This window comes from Tachypleus tridentatus, chromosome 3 (genome assembly GCF_004210375.1).
Source record: "Tachypleus tridentatus isolate NWPU-2018 chromosome 3, ASM421037v1, whole genome shotgun sequence".
Taxonomy (NCBI): domain Eukaryota; kingdom Metazoa; phylum Arthropoda; class Merostomata; order Xiphosura; family Limulidae; genus Tachypleus; species Tachypleus tridentatus.
In genome coordinates this window covers 68,378,621-68,404,350 of record NC_134827.1, presented here as the reverse complement: position 1 = coordinate 68,404,350, position 25,730 = coordinate 68,378,621, and the positions used below count along the sequence as shown (strand labels likewise).

General features: G+C 32.2%; 1 protein-coding gene across 13 annotated transcripts in view; it reads right to left on the bottom strand.

Moving 5' to 3' along the window:
• ssp3 (SCAPER domain-containing protein short spindle 3) overlaps positions 1–25,730 on the bottom strand; it is a 168,446-nt gene that overhangs the window by 75,257 nt on the left and 67,459 nt on the right. For all 13 annotated transcript variants that reach the window (XR_013026326.1, XM_076494406.1, XM_076494403.1 and 10 more), the window contains 5 exons: positions 17,894–18,028; positions 14,778–16,873; positions 12,741–13,690; positions 5,586–5,640; positions 1,140–1,266 (listed from right to left, as the gene is read on the bottom strand). Coding sequence is in view for 12 of the 13 variants with exons in the window: in XM_076494406.1 (XP_076350521.1) it covers positions 1,140–1,266; positions 5,586–5,640; positions 12,741–13,690; positions 14,778–16,873; positions 17,894–18,028 (3,363 nt within the window). In the remaining variant the exon portion in view is untranslated. The remainder of the gene's footprint in view (positions 1–1,139; positions 1,267–5,585; positions 5,641–12,740; positions 13,691–14,777; positions 16,874–17,893; positions 18,029–25,730) is intronic.

Below are 25,730 nucleotides of genomic sequence, written 5' to 3'. Positions count from 1 at the left end.
TCAGAGTAGCAGGCCTTAATTACATGAGCTTTACATTTACAAACAGTTTATGCATTTGGACTTCTTTACTTCAAACATGCTTTGGTCATGCCTAGTCTTAAAATTACCAACAGTAATGTATTCTGCTATCAAAACTTATCCATTTGGATTTATTTACACCAAGAATATGTTATTCAAAATCAGTCTTAAAATTACAAACAGTAACGAAGTGTCATGCTATCACAATTTATCCTCTTATATTTCTTTAATTCAACAATACTCTGTTCATGATTAAAGTCTTTAAGTAATTAATGGTAATGTAGTTTCCTGCTATTACACTTTTTTCATCTAGATTTCTTTAAATCAAGAACACTTTGTTCCAGAATAAAATTTCTAAATAACCAACTGTAAACTCCTGTTATCACACTTTATCCATTTAGATTTCTCTACACCAAGAGTACTCTGTTCAAAATTCTCTAAATTCCATACAAGAATTTAGAACTTCATCTGGCCATCTGTGATTACAATCATCATATCCTAACAAGCTATACATCATGGCACAAGATAATTTTAAAGCAGAACAAAACTTAAGATAATTTATGTAGTAATAATTTATCTTGTATATCTGTAGAATAGTAAAGTGACTTGCAAAAATGCATGTCAGGTGTAGCATATCACACACATAGTTAAGTAAATATTTCATATACTTCAAATTAATCCAACACAAAATCATCTTAATAATAATAATAATAATAATAATAATACAGAGTTGCTGTAGAACTTGTCTGTATAAGGTCAACAGTCATTTTCAATAACATTTTAAATCATACTAAATACTTTGAACTTTGTCAAACTAAGAGAATTCTTAGAGACAAACTGGCAAATATCTTATTTAAAAATTCTCAAAGATGAATAGTCAAACACCAGTTTCAGTGGCATCAAACAAATTAGTAAACTTTCAAATTCATGCACTGTGTATAAATTATAGTATTATTAGTTACAATACAGGCTTGCTTTTCACTTTAAAAACAAATTTAACTTGCAATTTCTAAAGGATCACCTTAACTGAAGACTTTAACAGCATTTAAGTACAGCTTATAAAAATGTTCTGCAATATGTTTTATTCCTCAGAATTTTTAATACAAAAGGAAAAAAATTACTTTTTTCTGTAGGGAGAAGATAACTTTTCATGCATTTGGAGTGCTCTGCCAGGAGTCCGTAGTTCCAGTTCAAGATATTCCATCTGATCACCCCAAGAAAGGCCTAATGAATGAACCCACTCCTGAGCTGTAAGTTATACAAGATTTTATGTTTGATCTTGTGACAATAGGCTTAATGACTCGACCCATTTCTGAAAATTAAATAAGGTTTAAAAGTTGATCTTATAATGATCAACTTAATGACTCGACCTATTCCTGAAAATTAAATAAAGTTTAAAATTTGATTATCTTGAAATAAACTTCATAAATCGACCTACTTTTGTTCTGAAAATTAAATAATGTTCAACACATGACCTTGTTTATGACAGGCTTGATTACTGCACCAACTCTTGTACTGAACATTTCATGATGTTTAACATTTATAAACAATTTGAAATTGTGTATAAGAATACATATTAACAAATTGTTTGTAGTATAATCACTGAATATGTGTTCAAAAGCTACAGATGTAATTTAACACAGAAAACATTGGAATTTTGCATTAAAAAACTATTCTACAATTCAGAGTACAAGTACAAGTGAGCATGCACTAAATAGAAAACAATTTCACCATACTTTGAATCCAACCAGGACAGGCTACACTTTTTTCATATTTATACTTTTGTGTAGAGCTGGATGATTAGTGGTATTTACTAGTTTATTAAATAATGGGCTCATTAATCAATTACATTTAATTAGTACACTTGTCCTGAACCCAACTTTTCAACTTTTGATGTGGCATTAATCATCCTATTTTTATTCAAATTGTTTATTTTCATTTTCAAACAACTCTTGTTTCATACCAGAGACCTTTTTAGAAGGTTTCCATTTAAACATTATGTGAAAAACCATTTTGGTTTAAAATTTGTTATCACAGGTGAGGTAATATCATCTTATTTAAAACATATGACAATTGCAATTAAAAATAATTAAATAGTCAATTTATTTATGTAGGTTATTTGAATAAGATAAAACTACTATTCAATAAATATTTCAGTCATCAAAATATTTTGTTGTTGAATAACATACTAACTAAACAGTAAACTAAATCTGTCTAATATGAAGATGATTTTATGTTATTTGGGCAACATAATAATAAAAATATCAAATAATAACATTAAACTTCTTGACACTAGTCACCATAATATCTGTTTCCAATGAAAGAATAATAATTAATTTTTAAGTGTTAGCTGTGTAATAATGTAATCAATGTTTTAGGTTTTAGCACTCCTTTATATATATAAGAAAATACCTTTACTATAATGATATAGTATCTTGGATTAATGAAGTGTTGACAATATAGTCTTAAAGCAACCCGTATAAATTAAAGTACCACTTGTAACAGTCAGCAATTTCAAAATTTATATTTTTATTTCTAGTGATGTGACTAATGCAAATATAAAAATAAAACCAACTATTTCAAACTTTTTAATTAAAATTAAATAGTTATAATGACAATAAGGGAAAATATTATGGTACCAATAAACATGATACTGATTAAAAAATTGTTTAAATGTTGTTACTTGTACAGCCATATCATTTGCATTTTTACTTATTTTAGACATCAACAATGCGTAAAACATCTTTATCACAAAAATTCTAACTTCTAAGAAATGAAAAAAAATCAATTCTGAAACACTTCTGTAAGAGTTGCAGGTGTCTTAAATGATAATAACCTTAATAAAAATAAATCTTAAAACCCAGATACATTGTCAGAAAACCTCAAAAATATTTTATGGTAATTAACAGCCATATTAAATAAAAAGCTCACATCCAATGGTGCTTTTGATATTTGGCTATTTTTTAAATAATTTGTGGAAAAAAAATTAATGGGTCTCTAACCCCTTGACTCCTCCCCCCATCTGCAACTACTTACAAAACATTAAAGAATGCAATTACTAATTTCTGTTACAAAAAAGAATTATAAGAAATTTCAGATCCTCTGAAATTAATTAACTCTCCCAGTTAATATTCAACTGCTAATACTTCTCTATAAAAATACGGTTACCTGCTATAAATTAGAATCAAAAAAATATAAATTTACATTACACGTAATATTTAAATAGCCAGTTGTTTAAATTTAAACAGTTGTTTGTGGGTGCTGGTAATCAGTTGCCTTTCCTCTAGTTCGCAGTTCAAAATTAGTGACAGCAGACTCGATGATAACGAGCTGAAGTAGTTAAAAAGTGGTTGGAGCAAGATAAATTGATTACCAGCCACTAATCCTCAACTTTTTGAGGGATAACAAAAAGGCAGGAATAAAATCCCCAGAAATGATGAAGAGCAGGTTGAATATCATGCTTTATTCATGACAGAATTGCTTTGGACAGATATTGACTGGTCATGGGATTGAGGAGAAGGGAAGGAAATAGGTTAAGAAAAGGTGAGAAGTGGGAAAAGAAACTGGACAAGAAGTCCTTATGACAAAATCTGAAATACCTATTAATTATCAATAAAATAATGCCATTAATGAAGAAACTCAAACAGTTAAGCTCCAACTAGACCAAAACCACTGGGTAGTCACCAACACTTGTTGCGAGGGGATTGCACTGTTGGCAAAAACAATGAAAAGAAGTACACTGAGTAGGAAGAACATGTAAAATCTGGTAAGGGGAAGGCTGGGAAGCTGGCATACAAGGTTCTGACTGAGATAAGCAGGCTTCAGTATTTGAAAAGCTGTATTGTTGTTGGACTGATGTTACCCAATGCTCTTGAATTTCTAGGATCATATCAAAACCTAAAGCCTCAGAAATGGGGCCAAACAACCCAAGCCAATAAGACATCACAACTTCTAAAGTCTCAAGAACAAAGAAGCCACATATGTAATGCCAGAGTAAAAGATGATATGAGGGTTAAAGCAGAGGAGAAAAGAGCAAGAATATCTCCACAAAACCCTTCAGAATTTCTGTGGAGAGTCTCAGCTAGAAGATGTATGGAAAAAAGATACTGTAAGAGATTGGTACAATTAATATTAAAGTGAGAATATTGGGCATGGGTAAAACTGACAGGTGATTTAATATATACATAGCATCAGAAAGAAACAAACCCTGCAACAGAAAAAAAAAGCTGTCTAGAAATACAAATACCCTTTGAATTTGCAGCAAGTAGATTGACAAGAACACACAAGAATGACTGTGGTAAAAATTCTGGAGGAGAAAAAAATAACAATGATAACATGAAATTTTTTCAATCAATATTTACTGAAGGACAGGAACAGATAAAAAAAATCTAGTCCTAACCCCTTTTACTAAATAGATAATTTCTAAACAGTCCAAGGAGGAGCAGCTCAGAAAACTGCTGCAGAGATCAGGTATAAAAGTAGTATCAACATTTCTCATTACTAGCCTCATCCAGAAAACTGGAGCATAATTAACATGGCAATATATGAAGAGGCTAATTACTTTTCAGCTAAACATTTAATGTCCTAAAGACAAATTTGAGAAGTTTCATGAATACCCTAAGGTGAATTCTCAAGAGAATCAAAAATCTCATGATTACTATTAACAGAAAAATAAACATTTAAAATCACAAAAAAAAATAAAAAACAATAAAACAGGAAAAATCTCTCATACAGTACAAAAATGTTTGGATGTGAACATCTCAAGTTCCAAAAGAAAACACGATAACATCTGGAAAAGAATGACTGAGGTATGAATTAGACAGAGATAGCATAATGTGGCATTACTGGCTAGTGAACAAAAGAGTAAAATGTCATAATGGTTTAGTTTGTTTTGAATTTTGCACAAAACTACATGAGGGCTATCTGCACTAGCCATCCCTAAATTAGTTGTGAATTGTGTAGTTGTTTTGGACCTTGGAAAATTTTATGCAAACTATGCAGAAGGTATGAACTGAGTTTGAAGAGAAAAAGTTAAGTCCATATTATGATATAAACAATGCGTTTTTAGCCACAGAACAACAGAAGACAGTACTGTATCTGTACACTATTCACTATATTTACCACACTACCAATCAAATATAACATGGACTACATTTATCACACTCTGAACAGAGAATTACTTTCCTTTACTTTACAGTGACTGTACTTTAACAAAAATTACTAAAAAGTACCCTCATTTATCACACTTGCAGTACAAATTAGAAGAACTTTGTAAATCACAAGCTATATCAACATTACATAGATTACAAATACCACACTTTGTATTCAACATTATATGGATTAAATCTATCACACCCTACATTTAACATTAGAAAGACAACAACTATCATATGCCATGTTAAACATTATACAGGCTATAAATATCAAACTCTACTAAAAATTAAATGGAGAATATTTAGTACATTTCCAAAAAAAAAATTATGTTAATTAAATAAAATAACACTCAGCATTATTTCAGAGCTTTTAACCAAAGGAACTATGAAACCAATATGTCTTATAAACTATACCTTCTTCTAGAAAAGCATCATTCCAATCAGGACTTTCCATAGTTTCAACTTGATTCTGTAAAGGGATGACAAAGAGAAAAATTTATTTTTTGTGTTACAATAGAATGTTATAGATATATAATTTAATTTATAATACAGTGTACAGTTACATTAGCAAAACACAAGTATCTAAGAACCAAAATGTACCCAAATACTTGTATACAAACATATATTGTACAACAGATATTTCAGAAAAGTGAACATTAGAAATACACCAAAACTTCTACTGTCATTCACAGCTAAGACCAACTGGCACATATTTTACAGTGAGTGTTAGTTATTATGAAAATGTGAGAAGAACACTTGGATAGAGATCTCTGTATTTTCTTGCCTTTCAATGACTGTTTATGAGCTAATTGCATTATAACACAGTCTTTATTGCCTGATGTACGGCATCTTCCCAAAACATTGTACAAAATAAAACTAGAGAAAGTTTTCCTTCAGATGTGTCAATTTAATTTTTGTTACAAAATATATCACATGTGCCCAAAGAGACAGTGTCATACACCATTATACTCTACTGTTCCATAGGATATACAGTCTTTCCCATTTAATCAGCACCATGACATCAATGCTCGAAGCACTAGTATAATGAAAGACTCCACCAAACTTGTACCACCTACTGTTTTGAGTACACTACTTGTCCTTCTATACTTATCAAAAAACAAATACTTACGAGTGAAGATCCTGTTATTATTTATCATGGCATTGATCATGCAGTTGCTGTTGCTTGCATATACAGACAAGATCATGGGTATTTTGAAGTTTTGTGTGACTTTGTTAGCTACAACAACTCAAATACTTCAATTTTCATTTCCTAAATTAATGATGTTGCACATGCATTAATGAAACATTTTCTACTTATTATGTCACTCTCAGACAAATATTTGTAACTAAGAAGCTAAGTTAATGTTCTAATGATTAAATTACAAAACTGGATATTACTTGTTTGCAAATTCAAAACAGCAAAAGAAATTTTAGCAAATTTGATCTTGATCTAAATGGCAGTTGATGTACTACTTTCCACAAAGGTTACCATAGTGATTAAAAGTTATCACACTCCAGTGACATGCCATGAATACATCTTAGTATATTGATGTACTACTTTCTACAAAGGTTACCATAGTGATTAAAAGTTATCACACTCCAGTGACACGCCATGAATACGTCTCAGTTTAGCCAGAAAAATTCTGTTTTACTGACAAAGAAACAGAATAATTAAGTCAATACAAATCAACTTTATCAACTCACAACAAACCTATGGGATGTTTACAGACCTCATGCATTTTTCAAACACTAAGGAATGAATCTATGGAATGCTCCCATTTATCTTTATAACCACAAAATGTGATAAGTAAATGCTGACTTGTTTAGATTGGGCCCCAAAAGGACATACAACATTTGAAAACAAAGTGAACATGAAGGTGTGCCCCTTGTTGATTGGATGTATAAAACATTGGTAAAATTGCTAAATTGGATCATGATTAAAGGTAGGAAATAATCTAAGGCCTGGTAAGCTGCAAGAAGTTCCAATAAGATGATAATGGTAAGAAGATTCATCTTCTGTCCAATAACCTCCAGTCTTCTGAGAACTTGTATGTGCTTCCCATTTCATAAAAAATGCATCTGTGAAGAGGTGTACACCTGAACAGGTAGGAGGCAGAATAAGACAGGCTGAGTTGTTGTTTCTGTTGGGTCACCAGGCAAAGTATCCTTGGAGGGAAAGAGGAGGATAGAATTCAAAGGATCCAGAACAAGATTCTATTGTTTGTATAACACCTGATGAAGAGTATGCATGTGTGCATGAACTCAGGGTATAAGTGCTTCAATAGATGCCCAGGTTAGTCCCAAGAAGAGCTCTGTTGACCTCAAATAAAGAGAAGGTGGCTAGGTTCTGCTAAGGCAGTTGTTGAAAAATGCCCCCAAACAGATCAGATACTGGTTGAGACAGAATTTCTCCAGTTTGACTAACCATCATACACAAACAGCATTCTGTAGAAGGAAATGTGTACAAGTGAGAAGCTTGTTGAGATGGAGCTAAAATTAGCCAATCATCCAAGTAATGATGGAACCACAAAACTTGGTCCTGAAGATGGCATGCAAAGTCTCTAATCACACAAAAGAAGCCACAGGAAGCCAATGCCAAAGCAAAAGGCAGTGTGTGTAAATTAAAAACTTGACCTCCATAAACAAAGGAACTGAAAGAAGGAGGTATACAGACGTGAAGGTATGCATCTATGACAATGATCTTCATCATCCAAAGACCTGGAGTGAAAGCACACTGAAGTTTGAGGAAGGACTCCATAAAAACTAAGTGAGGTCAATGATGCAGTTGAGGTTGGATAGTTCACTAATAGAATGAATATCCCCAGTCTTTTAAGGAACCATGAACAGCTGGGAAATAAACTCCAGAGGAGGGTGATGCACTCATTTTGTAAAGGATCTAGAACCACTTTGGAAGGAAACTGACAAAAAAAAAAAAAAAAAGGGATAGTATGAAGGAGAGAATTAAATTGGACATATGGAAAATAGGGGTGAGTGGGTAGGGAATGAAAGTCTTTCTTAAACAATCAGAAAAATACAGGGACTTGTAGTGATTGGATGACACAGATGAACAAGCCTGGCCAACTGTGGTCATATCACACCAGAAAATCTGGGATAGTCACCAACAAAACTGACATGAGAAAACATGGTGCAAAGCATTTTGGCAGCTTGACACTGAAACTGGCAAGAAGACCTTGTTTAGAAGATGATGCTAGGTGAAGGTGGCAGGAGACTTGAGAATTGAAGCAAGAGAAGGTTGGGCTCATAAAACAAAAAGCAGGGAGAAATATATGTGAAAACATAACATCCACAACTAGAAGGTTCAATACCAAATGTAGGGATAAAGCCAAGATGGAAAATATAATGATGTGAATATCCACTGAAAACCTCTCAGGGAAGGTGACTGGAAGAAAGACAGTGGAGGAAAGTAGTGAGTTATAAGCCAAAGGTGGAAAAACTGGGCTGGGGAAAAACCTCAAAGTAGTCTCCAAATAAAATCCCCATGCTGGAAACAAAGACTCAAATGTCTCAAAGTGCAAATACAGAAAATATGATCTATAATAGGTCATGAGAGTCAGATAAATATGGAAGATAAGATGTGCTGGCACCTGTATGTAATTAAACTATAAATTATTCAGCATGAACTTTAACAGGAGAGGAGGAAATATGAAACAATCCAATGAAGACATAGAATGAATGAATGTGGAGAATGAATCTAAAGAAAACGAGGAATTGGTAAAAGGTAACATACCTGGAAAATCATTGCCAAAAAAACAAAGTGACAAGGTAAATCCAAAAGATATAGCATGGAACTTCAATGCAAAAAAAAGGAGGTAGGAACAGGTTGTCAAATCCTCACCATTGTGGCCTGATTCACCCAGACATCACTGACATTTCTGTGGATACAGGAAGCCACATGAGATCTTCCACTTTGCAAAGTACCATTCCCAATACCTCCTCAGCAGCAGGCATGAATATCAAAGCCACAGAAGAAGTGAATCTCAAGTGGCCAGACTTATGACTGAAGTAATTGCAGTGATGATAAAGTGAGTTCATTATGTGGAATATAAAAAAAATTTCAAAAAGAACTGTGAAGCAGAAAGGAACTCACAACAAACTAACTTGTCAAACACAATAAAATTGACTGAAAATGAAAAAAACTGCAGAGAAAAATTAAAGCATAACTGTACACTAGAATGCCAAATCAAGAAGTGATGAAAGTACTCTACTGTATAAAGAGAGTCAGCTGCACTAGGAGTGTGTATCACACTCATTTTGGTGGAGAGTTGTTACATGCTTATTTGTATGCTCCAGCCCACCTAGATGAAGCTAGGTGTGAATATCAAGGCTAGGGATGAGCAAATATTGTGCATAAAGTGAGTAACACAAATAGAGACAAACTATTATGTGAGGGAAGGTAGTGATTTTGAGATAAATGCTCCTCACCCATCCAAATGATGATGAGATGATGACAGCAATTTTGAATTAAAATTGTTCTCATCCATTTCTTTCAGGATGCCATCAATGACTGATACAGCCATATTCTGAGTAAGAATTGTTTTTCATGTAGGATGATGGTGGTAGCAATAGAACATTACTTCTTACTAGGGTAATTTATTTTTAATTACACAAGGTAAACAAACTGTATTTAAAATTTCTTAATATAAGTATTTGTAAAAAGACATTTAAAACATATTCTATAAAATTCAGTAAAGATTAAATAAACAAGCATATCTCATATAGAGTTACAGAAAGCAATTTTTTTTTAAAACTTTTCTTGGAATTTCAGCCACACTTTTTCTTCTGTTACATACTTATTCAGTTTTAATTTTACTTATTTTCAAGTTAATCTGTACTTTTTTACCAATAGTAGATGATGGACTAGACACGTTCCCTATTATTGTTTTCTACTTTTATTTGTATTTTTGCAATCCTTCGTTGTTCAACCAAGCTGATGACTACTACAAAATAAGATCAAAAGTTGGTTGCAATTAAAAACTAGATATAATGTGGAATAAATCTAATTTTTTATTTAGTTATTTTGTAGTTTTCCTTCCTTAATACTCATATTACACAAGGATGAGTCTATACGATAATACAGGTGGCTAGTTGGCCTACATGAAAGCAAAAGTCCTTGTAGATAACAAAAAAAAAGTCACTGAGTACCATTCTTTTAGTATAACTAGTGTGGTGTTGTAAAGTGTGTTTCTAGTATTGCTTCATATTCTTGAAGACAGTTCACCTTAGATAGCATTGGTTTGTTGCCTTAAAACTCTAACATGCAATATTAGACGTAGTAGACCGAACTTTCCACTAAAATGCACTCAGTCAGGTTGTTTTGATGCTTTGAAGGTCTGATTGTGGCCATTTCTCAAACTCTGCCTCTATTAGTAGGTTTGTTTATATGATCTTGTTTACAAAACACGTACTCACCAATAAATTTTAAACTTACTTGGTCATTCTTGAAATAAGATCAGATCCTATTTCATAGCCTGGTTATTATACAACTTTCCAGATTCTTGAATTAAAAACAATACAACAGTATCATTAGAGTAACACACTTAGAACATGCAATTGATTAAACAATAGACTCTCCGTTTACCTTAAATTTATGTGCTGAAAGAAATGTTCAAACATTTTTACATCTCTACTATAAAGTGGATTGTTTTTGAATGACAGTCTGTGATGAAAATATTCCAATTTCTTGACCACTGATCACAATGGAACTTTCAGATATGTTTGGATATAACCTGCAGATTGTTTTTTTCACTTTCTGATATTCAGTAGTGACAGATAATTCAACGTTCTCCTGTGCCAACAAATAATGCACACGTCTTTGCACCATTTATGTGAAGCTGACAAAATATATGTCTTGCCAATAGCAAGTATCTTTGCTAGTGTAAATATCTTCAACCACCTTGCTTATAAAAGTTAAATTTCTATAAAACTGAAAATTGTTTACTGAAAAAAATCTGTGTTAATAAGATTGTTATAAAGATTTTGAACTGAATTATATGTGGTCAGCTGTTGTGACTAGATTAAAAGCTGGCTTTATGAACCAGATCAGGGTTTCCCAAAATGGTTGATATCAGTCTCCTGAATTCAGTGAGACTGTACAGAAAGAACAAAAACCTACGAGGTCAATAGGGGTAAAAATGTCCCCTAAGATATGGTCGACCTATGAAACTAACTGCTCTATGCCTAGTAACAACAGCAAGTTTGACCTTTTTTTTTCTTTTCTCAAATCATCCACAGTGTATAAATTCACATTGTAATTCTTTTTTACATTTTATATTTCCTAATGATATCATGATGAATAAAAGTTGCTTATTATATATACACAAGTTTCTTGACTATGAGGTCCCATTTAAATTTACATTCTAAGAATATACAGGTTTATGATGACTTTACAAGTTCATCAAAGGATCAATAACTCAAAACGGTTTGGGAAACCCTAAATTAGGTGAACACTTGATAATGATCATCTCTGTGGCAAAAAAATTTAAGCTAAACAAAAATAACACAAGATGCATAAAGATATAGAACTCCACCATTACTATCAAACTTTTAAAACTTATCACACCACTAATGTGAAAGCTACAAATTTCCACACAATAAAACTCCTAGAGAAATTTCACAACAACATCAAGGATCAGAAGAAGCATATTGATGCAAGTCAAAAGACTTTTGGTCTTAAAGAATAGATCAACTATCCTCTAGAGCCACTGCCAAAATCCACTGTTTGATGACCAGGTTCATGACTTTGGTCCTTGATCAATCCACTGCCTAGTTAAATAAATATCTCTCTTACAAACATGTTATTAAAGGTTTCTCAACCAGTCATATGCACACAGAACTCTCTTTAAGCACTGCATCTACACATTATTGATAAGATTCATCTACTGCCAATGACTTGAAGATGGATAAGACAGTGTCTTACTGATTCTCTCAACATTTTAGTTTGTTCTGAGATATATTAAACAATTCCTTCAAGACTATAGAACCCATAAGTAAATAAACTTGAAAAGGCTTTTGCAATCTATGTTTATTCTCTTCTCATCAAATCCTCTTTGTGTCTAACTACACATGAACTAAATAAGATGTAATTTGATTAAAATTTTGAAGCTAAGTGTGCATAAAAACTGTAGCTATAAGGAAAAACATGATAAAAAAGATTTAGTTGAATATATTAGAAGCATCTTTTGAGGGTAATAAAAATATCACTATACATAGTTAATTTTCTATTCAATTTTTATTCTTTTTTAAGTTAAATGACAAACTAAGCAGTTACATTATGGGCTTCAATTCACTTAGACTGATAACAGAGAAAAATTAAGCTACTAAACATGAAGCATTACTAAAAAGAAACTTACCATCACAACAGACAAAAGTCATATTGACTATCCTGATGAAAACTAAACAGTCCTTGTAACACTATAAAATGGTACTGAACACAACTATTTTAATGTCCTCATCATTAAAAAATGTAAACTTAAAAGATGTATGTACAATTTTCAGTTTTTAGGTAGCACAAACTATTCTGATAAGAATGATAAAATAAGATTGACAAACCATGTCTTTGTCTTCTATTAACTGTAATTCATCTCCTGTTATTTCATCATCTATATTTCTGTCTCTTACTTTTCCTTCAGATGAGTTTCTGGAAATGTGCTGTTCAAGAGAGATTTTTCCATTATGCTTTTCTTCCTTCATTTGTGTCTCACTAATTAAAATGGGTTGCTTTATAAAGTTGTTCTGATCAGTAAAACAATTATGAGAAGACTCATTAAACTGATTACAATCTACGGTTTGACTGTTTCTCAGGTGATTGTCATCCAAACAAACATTCTCAAACACACTTTGACACATTTCCTCAGAAATAATTGTTGTAGAATCAGTAGGAGACGAAGCATTTGATTCCATTGTGATGTGAGAAGGTCTATTCTTCAAAGTTTGGTGAGTTGGGAAAAGTGCTTTCCTAGCAACGTCTACCCGATTCATCTTTACGTTGCTCAAATTACGTCGTTTATCAGTTCGTCCCTCAGTCTTAATCAGTTTTTCCTGTGGGGTGCTGAAATCATTGTCAAATTTATTCCCATGAATACTCAAGTCATTAGCAGATAAAGCCTTCCCTTTACTATTTTTCCTTTTTTCACACGTAAATTCTTTCTTGTGACCCTGATACTCTCCAGAATCTTTTTTTTCTGATGAATCGAGGTTAAAGTTCAATGCAGGCATAGAATGAGTAGTTATAGGGGGTTTCCTAGGATTGCATACTTCATACACATGTTGATCTACCTGTCCTTGATTGAGAACTGACTTTCTATGTTTTGGCTCCTCTTTTCTTAAAAACTTTTGAGAATATCCAAAAGACTGCTTTTTAGGAGGTGTCACAACCATTACTTTGGCCATACCTAAAGCTGTGGATTTAGTTTCAGAGACTCCAGGACCCATTCTCTTCAGAGGAGAATTCCGTGACCTGCCACGCCAACGATATACAGTTTCCCAACCACCAGAATTATCTATTTTTAACAAAATAAGCAAAATTTGATTCTTTACTTCCAGCATATATTTTTAAATCTGATTAGAGTTGCTGAGAAACAGATCAGAGCCTACTTTAACACTCTTCACAAATATATTTTCCACCACAAAATTAGGATGTTAAGTTGCCATATTAGTTCAGATGTATCAAAAAACTAAGCTAAACAATTTTTCAAATACATAATTTCCCAGTATGATTTTCATATTAGGAATACTTTTACAAAATAGGTAGTAAGATTCTGTTATCCAATTACCTATTTGAAGAATGAAATTAAATACTGTTTCAAAGAAATTTATTCATAGTGATCCAACATTTCACTTAATCAAATGTAATTTTTTTATATTGATTTATATTATTTATAATTTTGTCCAGCCCTTTGTTATAAAAATGATTTGATTGATTAAATGTAAAACACAGCTGAATGAAACAGGTTCAGTTACAAAACATTATTACATAATAAAATAAAATTGACTATTCTACAATAATACAGTGTCTATTAACCCATTCACTGTGGCTGGGTTTGGTTTGTTTTGAATTTCATGCAAAGCTACACGAGGGCTATCTGCTCTAGCCATCCCTAATTTAGCAGTGTAAGACTAAAGAGAAAGCAGCTAGTCAACACCCCCCCTCCAACAACTCTTGTGCTACTCTTTTACCAGCAAATAGTGAGATTGACTATCACATTATAATGCCCCCACAGCTGAAAAGGGCTATTATGTTTGATGTGACTGTTCAATGCAGTGGAAAATGTACATCCCAGCCACAGTGAAAGGATTCAATTGAATAATCTCAAAATTTTATGGCTTTTCTCATGACTTAGTGATTCCATATTGTTATTGCTCTAAGACAGTTAATATTCATGTGATGTAATACACTAAAAAATTTAACTTCTAACTTTTTCTCCCATATTAACAAAATAATTTACCACAAGTAAAAATGGTTTCCACTAAATGTAAAAGAAATGTATTTCAAAATGTTTAAGGTATAACTGAAAGTGACTAACTTCAACATATTGCAACAAAAACATCTGATAAACTTTGCAAGTCTATCATTTGTATGCAACTTACCATCATCTCTTTCAGGTGTTGATACAAATGGTTCAATATTCATTTTAAGTTCTGAGCTAATCTCTTTACGTTCTGGAGTTAATACTTTAGAATTTTCAGAGAGTTCTGAAACTTTGATTTTGTCACACTGTTCCTTTTTTGATTCCACAAATTTATCAGACAGTTCTGAAGTTGATCTTTTGACCTTGTCAGCCCAGCTCTGACCACAAGATGAGCTACTTAGGGATGATGATGAATCCATTTTCTGTAGATTTTCACACAGTGTAGCTTCCACACTATCAACTGACTCAGCCTTTCTCAGACGATTTTGGGTCATAGTAGTTATTCTTGATGACTTAACAGCATATCTGCTACAAGACTGTTTTGATTCTACTGACTGTGTAGATGTTGCAACTTGAAAATGCCTTAACTGTTGAACAGTAGCATTTGATGACACATTTTGTCTTTGTTTGGTTACACCAACAGATGTATTAATTTGCTGATTCTTCATAGCTGTGGATTTCTGGTGTTGTTTATTTGTCACCATGATTGGCCGACTATTTTGAGTCTGGTCTGATACAGCTGTACAATTTTGTTGTGACTGTTTAGAGAAAGTTGTAGAACATTTGCTTACTTCCAATTGCTTATTTAAACTTGTAGAGGCAAGACTGCACTGCATTTGCTTAGAAACTTGAGTAGATATACAGGTTTGATGTGGTTTAAAAGCTGGTGAAGAAACACAGCTTTGATGGGGTTGTTTGAAAGAATTGACAGGTGAATAGTTTTGTTGTAGTTGCTTAGACATTACAGAAGTGTGGGTATGATGTGGCTGTTTAACATTTGTAGCAGATGAGCTATGGTGCTGCTGCTTAGATAAAGTTGTGGATGGCTGGATTTGTTGTAAATGTTTAGAAACAGTGGTAACTGTATTTTGCTGTGGCTGTTTTGACGGTGGTCTTGAAACCTGATTATATGGTCGTTTAAATTTAGCTGCTGCTAGAGATACATGACTTTGCACTTGCGTTGAAGTACCTACACTGTTTAGAGAATTCTTATATTGAGTTAATAATGATTTATGCTGTTTCGTAATTGGTCCAGAAACTTCATTAGTTACAAGACTTGAAGTTGGCCCTTGGGTATTAGGATTTTTTGTGACAGGAAAATTCTCAGTTGAATCTGACTGAATCTCTTTTGGTCCAGTAGATTCTAACGAGTATACTGATGTCTGTGTGCTGCATAAACCCTCATTAGCACATGGTATCAAAGAAGGATCTTTCTCAGCTTGTTTGTTTACTGTTGTACTGGTCACGGTAGGAGTAAATGAACATTTTTCAACTTCTGAATGACCTTGTGAGATTTTACTGACAACAGGAGTACAGGAAATCTGATCAAGATTAGCAGGTTTTGAATAACAGGAAGTACCTGAATGGACACATAACTCTTCAGATTTGTCTCCTGACCAATCACAAAGCTCAGAGATGTTATTACTCTCAGGACATTTTTCCTCAAAGTGGATGTTATGAATTTTACATTTTTTATCAGTTCCTTTCACGTAACATTCTGGTGACTTTTCAACCTTACCATTAAATATCTCTACTGTTTTTGTCACATCTTCTTCGTGAGGAGCAGTTACTATATCAAGAGCCACTGAAATTGGTAATTCTTTTCCTTCATCACCAAGAGTCAAAAAATGATCAGAACTAGGAAATGATATAATTTTGCTGAAAGGATGATTTTGTACAAATGGATTTTCAGACATAACTATACCCTTATGACCTTGGAGTGAAGATGAATCTTCCCCTACTGTTAAAACTGATCTCAAGGCTGGACAACTGATAGTTACTTTGGTAACTTCATTTGATGTATATGAATCAGTTCTAACTGTACTGACAACTAATGATGGTGTCAGAGTTGAATTAGCCAATATTTTATCAGATATTAAGTGAAGAGCTGGATTGATTGAAAAAGTGGTAGTTTCATGATCAATCATTGATGTCCTCATTGTTGGATCAGGTGTTATTCTTTGGCAACCTGTCGGTATTTTTACACATAAAGTTGCCGAGTCACCAGACATATTATCATACAGAGTTTGGGTTGCCACTGATGTCATCTTCAGCCTGAATAAGTAAACAAAACTATTGGATCAAGACAAAATAACACTAAACTACTTATTTATCATGTAAAATCTAACAAGACCAACTGTTTCTATCCCAACATAACCTTACACTCTTTACGTAAAACTTAACAAGACCAATTGTTCCTGTCACAAAATAACCTTACACTATTTATTCATAATGTAAAACGTAACAAGACCAACTGTTCCTATCACAGCATAATCTTACACTACTTATTTATCGTGTAAAACCTAACAAGACCAACTGTTCCTATCCCAACATAACCTTACACTACTTATTTATCGTGTAAAACCTAACAAGACCAACTGTTCCTATCCCAACATAACCTTACACTACTTATTTTTCATGTAAAACTTAACGAGAACAACTGTTCTTATCCCAACATAACCTTACACTACTTATTTATCATGTAAAACTTAAAGAGACCAACTGTTCCTATCCCAATATAACCTTACACTACTTATTTATCATGTAAAACTTAACGAGACCAACTGTTCCTATCCCAACATAACCTTACACTACTTATTTATCATGTAAAACTTAACGAGACCAACTGTTCCTATCCCAACATAACCTTACACTACTTATTTATCAGGTAAAACTTAACGAGACCAACTGTTCCTATTACTCGCATCTCGTAATTTATTACATCTTTAAAATTCGGAGGTCAGTACCAAACTTATTTCAGTTTGAAACCTTCTGAAATAATCTGGCAAGTACAAATGCAAGGAATATCTGTGGTGAACACGGTGGTTCATAAAATATTAGTTTGTTATCGCTTCACTTGTAAACAAATTATAAAATATTTCAAACTCATTTTAAGTTTCTTTTTAAATATCAGCATCAATATCAACTGCTCAATATTTTTATATTATGCCCAATATAAACTTAGTATATTACCCATTCTATTTATTTTACTGTATAATTTCTTTATCCTTCATAAACTTTATTCACGTTCTTACACTAGCTTTTGTTAAACTTCACAGTTTAACTTTAACTCACATATTAATATTGCCCAAGTCTACAGTTCTCTTTACTGTTTTGTGTGATGGCAGTAGTTTATCAACACTGGCAGGCCACCATGCAGCTCTTCCTGGTGAAGATGTTTTCCGTACTTCCCATGCAAGAGACACAGGCCTATATCACAACACAAAAAAAAAAATATTACAAAGCAAATTTTCTTCTAATTTGTATGTGACTAAACTAGAAAACAATAGTTGACTACGTCATTAAAAAAAGTGACAGTATTTATTTTATCTCTTTGCCAGCTCGGAAAAGGCATTCATACCATAACAATTATAGCTATGTGACTTGTTCACAAAATAGTTAGTCACTGTAAATCCTGATACCATAGCTCACATAATGCTAGTTTTTAATGAGCTCAAGCACAGAAACCAAGATTCTTTGGAGTAAAATTTATTTTTGGTATTCGATTCAAAAATGAAACTATTGATTGGATGGGCCATTTTGCAAAAATGTAAGAAAAACACTAAAATATTATACAAAAATCTATATCTCGAAAAAAAACACAAAAGAAACAACAACCTGTTCGGTATAAAAAAAGTTTTACAGTCACCCATGTGTCACAAATAAGTTGAGTGTAAAAAGAGTCAGTCAAAATTCAGAAAAAGATTAAAAAACCAAAAACTGTTTTACAATTATTCAAATATAAAAGGTTGATTGCAATAACTTTTAAAGTCACTCATAAAACACAAACAGACCAAGTTACAATGATCCCCAAAACAATCCATAGTAGGTAATATAGTTTTGGTAGAACCTCTTAATTTATCTATCCCAACACAGCTTCAGTAGATCTGACCACTCACATGACCTATTTGTACATATTTAAAGTCTTTACAGATTTAATACTTCCATCTTTCAATTAATGTGTGTATTTTAACAAAAAACAGACAGACATTCAATTAATATGTCTTTCACATACACAAAAATCAAATTTTTAGTGAAATATTTTTAACAAACTAGAATAAGCATTTGTTCATGAATATATTGAATATTTGTTTTGAATAATCCACATGCAATGTTATTTTGATGTTAAAATGACAAATACTTTTCCTTATCTAAAAAATTCTCATATTTCCTTTGTGTAATTCCTAAAACCTTCCATATGCATTTCAAACTTTTTTTCAGTAAAACTTTATTTTCTCTATTCTATCTTAGAGTGAAATTGTTCAACTAAACTGGCCTCATAACTACCAAAAGGGAAATCTAAAATTACCCCTTTTTCTTTCTAGAATGACTTCAAATTGTTTATCCTAAGTAGCTCTAAGTTTGTAACAGATTACATCTAATTATAATTACATTTTATTGTTTTATTGCCCTTCAAACTGTAAATTACTCAGGAAATGTGTAGCTCACGTTATGCTAACAAATTCCTACAAGTTGGACTACTACTAGTTGCTCGTGTTTGTTACTCATGGAATATTTTTTTTATGATATTTTTTATTTTACCTCATCTAACCTTAACTAACCTAAATAAATAAAATCCCTATTTTAATATTGTAGTAATTGCTATAATTACACAAAAAAGAAACATGGAAAAAATATACTTTAGTGATCTTCTGTTCACCTCGATTTGAGGAGAGTTAACCTTAAATGTTTTATACTGATCATATTAATGCACTTAATTTTTATTTTATTAAATAACGCATGAAACAATACAAACTATTAATGTGCAAAAAGTTAACAAACTTCCATACTTCTCGAAATTTTCCTAGTTTTCTAATTTTCTAACTATGCGACAAGAGTCATTACAAATTAATTAATGATAGTCCTTAACTTTGCCATGAAAACAATACTGGTACTCTAAGAGAAATTTACATTTAACCATTAAGAACACAATATTATATAATGCATCATTTGATAGATGAAATCTTTGACTTCCTGTTAATTGTAGGCAACATAAACATAAGAGAAAACTATTAACAAGTTACTAAAGAAAAAGAGAATGTGAAAGGTAGATTTGGCACATGGGGTGCGATTCTCTAACTCTCTATTCAATAGCTCTGTAATCAAACAAAATTGAAGACTATCAAAAATATGGTATCTATGAGCAATGACAATTTTATACAGTGTAACTTTCATTCAATTTCATATTTGTTTGAAGATTGGTGGATAAAATAGGGAAGATGACATGCTAAGAGCATATGCATCATGTGTCACACTAGAGATAATTCAAGACTTTTTTAAATATTACCTTGTGGGATTAATAACTTAAAACATGCATGCCATTAAAATATGGATTATTAACTTAGATTTTATGCTATACTTATTGGTATAACATAAATAAAAAGTAGTTTAATAAAACTGTGAATGTAAAACACTAAAACCTTTAGTCATGTGCAGTAAATGATAAGCTGTATTCAAGTTGGCATTATCGTACAAACTTTATATTTGGTTATGCACTTTTTAATCCTCTCACTAAAAACAAGTCAAAGAGAACACATCACATCTTAATTATTTTAAAAAATTGATAACAATGAGGTTTATAATTTAAATTTTAAAAATGTGTTAATTTTTTAATTACAAAAACAATTTAAAACAAAATGCCAAATAGCTTTTTTAATTGTGTCATAACATTTTATCTTGATTTAATATTCATTTTATATTGTGTGTCTACCATACAGTAACTATAATGTTTAACCAATTAAAAACTCAAATTTCAGACAATGACAAACTGGTGTTAAGAATTCTTTATAAAACTCCCATTTTTTTCAATTTTCAGAGGTATAATAATATATATCAAATCCACAACAATATCCTATTATAACACTACATTCTTCTGAAACCTCTTATCTATTCATATCTATTTTCTCCCCATAGCGTACATTCCAAATACATTAATAACAGTCATTTGTAAATGACTTGAAGGGGAAAGCCAGAGTTTCTCTAGAAATGCTGAAGTCTGTTGAGTGAATAATTTTTCTGAACAGAAATAAGATTATTTTAGCCCACATATAGCTAAGTTAGACACCTGGATAAATTACAGTGGCTTTATGTACACCAGTATTGTAATATGATAAATTACAGTGGCTTTATGTACACTAGTATTGTAATATGACAAATTCTTGTTTTCCAAAATGCAAATTTCAAGTCTATAAAAATTCATTTCTCTTCCTCTTGCATTTAAGAAAAACAAAATGAAGTTTACAATGACGCTTAGCAAGTACAACAGGTGAGCAAAAATTAGTTCTCAGTGATGTCGAGAAACCCACTTGTTGAGAAATTTATATGCAAAAACGGCTCGTTTGGGTTGAGAAAATATTTTACATAGAAGAGCGAACAATGTTGCCCATGCTTAGGCCATTTGTTTGTATATAGTTTTGGTTGTTGAACATGAAGTTTGTCTTTATCGTGGTGAATTCTATGAGGGTTGCTAACTGGTTACTGGGAATTTCTATAGTTGGGTTAGGGTCTCGGATATAAAGTTCTAAGGCTATCTTGCAGGCTTCAGTGGTTGGAACTTCTGTAAAGAGGGATATAACATCGAAACTGGCCATTAAGGCTTTATGATTAAGTTGATTTAGATTAGACTTGAAATTAAAAGAGTCTTTGATGAATGAGCTGGCTGATGTTACATATTTGGAGAATGCCCATGCTATGTATTTACCAAGATTGTAATTAAACGATTCATATGTGGACATTATTGGTCGTAATGGACAATCTGGTTTATGAGGTTTGGGGATGCCGTATATTTGCGGTGTGCGTGAGTCGGTTTTACGTAGGTAGGAATAAAGTGTTTGTGAAATTGTGTTGGCTTTTTTCATTTGTAGTAGTAATTTGTTCAGTTGCGTCTCGTGTGTCTTTGTTGGATTTGTGTGCATTGGTTTAAATTTGTTCATGTCTGATAGGAAGTTCTTCATTTTTTGGATGTATTCATTCATGTTCATTATGACTATAGCGTTACCTTTATCTGCTTTTAGAATTTTATGTTTTTGTCTTGTTTTAGGTTTTTAATGGAATTAATGTCTCTTTTTGTAAGGTTGTTTTTTAGTTTTCTGTTTTGTGAAATTATGTTGATGGTTTTGTGAGAAAATTCTTTGAAAAAATCATTTAAGATGTTGTTTTTAGGTGTTTCTGGAAAATATAAATTTGTAATTTTACCTGGGAAGTTTGGCTATTGGATGTCAATAAAATTATCTAAGTTGTCTTCTTTCTGTTGGTTGTGTTTGGTTGTTTCCTTGTTTTTCTTCTCTGTAGAAAGTATCACAAGTCTCTTGGCTAGGTCTTCTAAACATGTTTTGATTTCTATGGTTGGAATGTACCCAGGTGCTATTGCGAAGTTGAGTCCTTTGTTAAGTAGATGTTTCTCGTCTGTGTTTAATTGACGGTCGGATCTGTTAATTATGAGGTTAGTCAACGGTTTGTTGTTTTGGTGTCTTTTCTGTTGTTTGCATCTTAGTTTTTCTAGTTTTTTGTTGTGGCAGATCTTTTTGTCTCTGTCGTTCTTAGTATTGATTTGGTTTATGTTTCGTTGTATAAGTCCGTAAATCTCTGGTTTAATGCAGCATGCCAGTTGATGGTCTAGGTTCATTTTTTGTTTTTGTAAGTCATGTAGTTCTTTGTATTTTGTGTTTAACATGGCTTTAAGTAGTTTTTTCTGTAAATTTTGGATAATGTTTGTGCATGTATTAAATTTTTTTGAAAGTTTTACCTTTACAAAATTAGGGGTTAGTTGTTCTTTTCTACATTGTTGAATAAAATAAATGTCATTTCTTCTATTAATAATTCATTGGTTTAAATTTCTTAGTTTCTTAACAAAGACAAAAAGATCTGCCACAACAAAAAACTAGAAAAACTAAGATGCAAACAACAGAAAAGACACCAAAACAACAAACCGTTGACTAACCTCATAATTAACAGATCCGACCGTCAATTAAACACAGACGAGAAACATCTACTTAACAAAGGACTCAACTTCGCAATAGCACCTGGGTACATTCCAACCATAGAAATCAAAACATGTTTAGAAGACCTAGCCAGGAGACTTGTGATACTTTCTACAGAGAAGAAAAACAAGGAAACAACCAAACACAACCAACAGAAAGAAGACAACTGAGATAATTTTATTGACATCCAATAGCCAAACTTCCCAGGTAAAATTACAAATTTATATTTTCCAGAAACACCTAAAAACAACATCTTAAACGATTTTTTTCAAAGAAATTTCTCACAAAACCATCAACATAATTTCCAAAACAGAAAACTAAAAACAACCTTACAAAAGAGACATTAATTCCATTAAAAACCTAAAACAAGACAAAAACATAAAAATTTTAAAAGCAGATAAAGGTAACGCTATAGTCATAATGAACATGAATGAATACATCCTAAAATGAATAACATCTTATCAGACACGAACAAATTTAAACCAATACACACAAATCCAACAAAGACACACGAGACGCAACTGAACAAATTACTACTACAAATGAAAAAAGCCAACACAATTTCACAAACACTTTATTCCTATCTACGTAAAACCGACTCACGCACACCGCAAATATACGGCATCCCCAAACCTCATAAACCAGATTGTCCATTACGACCAATAATGTCCACATATGAATCGTTTAATTACAATCTTGGTAAATACATAGCATGGGCATTCTCCAAATATGTAACATCAGCCAGCTCATTCATCAAAGACTCTTTTAATTTCAAGTCTAATCTAAATCAACTTAATCATAAAGCCTTAATGGCCAGTTTCGATGTTATATCCCTCTTTACAGAAGTTCCAACCACTGAAGCCTGCAAGATAGCCTTAGAACTTTATATGCGAGACCCTAACCCAACTATAGAAATTCCCAGTAACCAGTTAGCAACCCTCATAGAATTCACCACGATAAAGACAAACTTCATGTTCAACAACCAAAACTATATACAAACAAATGGCCTAAGCATGGGCAACCCAGTATCACCAGTTCTAGCCAATATTTTCATGACACAAGTTGAAACACAAGCAATTAACACAGCATTACATCCACCACTATACTGGTACAGATATGTAGATGACACGGTTGCGGGATTCAAATCTACAGAACACATACTTAATTTTTTTCAATCACATTCACTCTATACATCCAAACATTAACTTCACATGTGAACAGGAAGAAAGCAATCAAATATCATTTCTTAACCTCAAAATTACAAGAACTGACACACAATTCAAAACAGAAATCCACTGAAAAATCACCCATACTAGACTATACATTCCTTGGGACTCAGCACATGAAACAAAACAAAAACTCAACATACTAAGAAACCAAATAAACACAGCCATAAAACTATGCTCACCAGATAAAATTAACGATGAATTAGACAAAATAAAACAATACTTCATCAACATCAATAAGTTTCCTCCACAAACCGTAGAAAACATTATACGAACACACCTAGACAAAAAGCAAAATCAACCACCAACTAAAGTAAATACAGCTCACGAATCAAAAAACCACGAAACCATATACTGCTGTATACCATATATTTCTGACATCAGCAAACAAACAACCAACATTTGGCAAAAATTAGTAATAAAATATGACATTCCAGTTAATAACAAATTTATTCAAAAACCAGGCACAAAACTGAGGTCTATACTATGTAAAAACTACACTGACATACACCACACCAACATTATTTATAAAATACAATGTGATAACTGCCACAACTTCTATATTGGAGAAACAAGTAGAAAAAATGGAAACCAGATTCAAAGAACATAAAAAGTAACCTTCACACGTTTTCGAACGCTGCAAGTCAAATAAACACAAATATGGTTATCCATAGAAAACACTCAAATACTAAATAAAGAAACAAACATAAAGAAACGCAAAATTAAAGAAGCCTTACTTATACAACTTAAACCCAAAATAAACCAATATAAAGGAACGCCTTTATACCTATATTAATATAATAAAATAAATAAAATTATATATTCAAACATCTAATACCGCCCTCTACATTTCGACACACAGTTACACAACCCCTTTCAAACATGTGGTCAGCTTCCGGTCAGTTACCTCTTTCTTTGTGAACCTGACGATGACCGAAGAAGGTCGAAACGTTGTTCGCTCTTCTATGTAAAATATTTTGTCAACCCAAACGAGGCATTTTTGCATATAAGAATTAGTTCTGTAATGCCATATGTACTAAAAATCATGTTTCTATATACTTATTATTTTATGATTTGAGAAAACTAAAAATTAAGCATGAGTAATAACATATGTGCATTTCTATACACTTACTTTATACACCTATAGTTCTGACCAACAATCCTGTGGAGAATAATCAACATGGAAATACATACTAAGGTTATTGAATCAGCCTAGATTTCGTACAGAGCCGTATCATAAACATTTTATTGTATTTTTATTATTTTAGACAACTCCCATCACAACCAAAGCACTATAAATCCTCTCGTGATGTGTTCTTGGAGCTAGGGTAACAATAAACTCTGTGAGAAATTTATATGCAAAAATGGCTCATTTGGGTAGAGAAAATATTTTACATAGAAGAGCGAACAACGTTTCGACCTTCTTCGGTCATCGTCAGGTTCACAAAGAAAGAGGTAACTGACCGGAAGCTGACCACATGTTTGAAAGGGGGTTGTGTAACTGAGTGTCGGAATGTAGAGGGCAGTATTAGATGTTTGAATATATAATTTTATTTATTTTGTTATATTAATATAGGTATAAAGGCATTCCTTTATAAGGAATGTTAATTGCATTAACATACGTATCATTCACTTCTGATCTAGTTGAAACAGCTTTTCAAAATAAATTATCACAAGCAAGCTTTGCACTGATTGAATAATACTGTG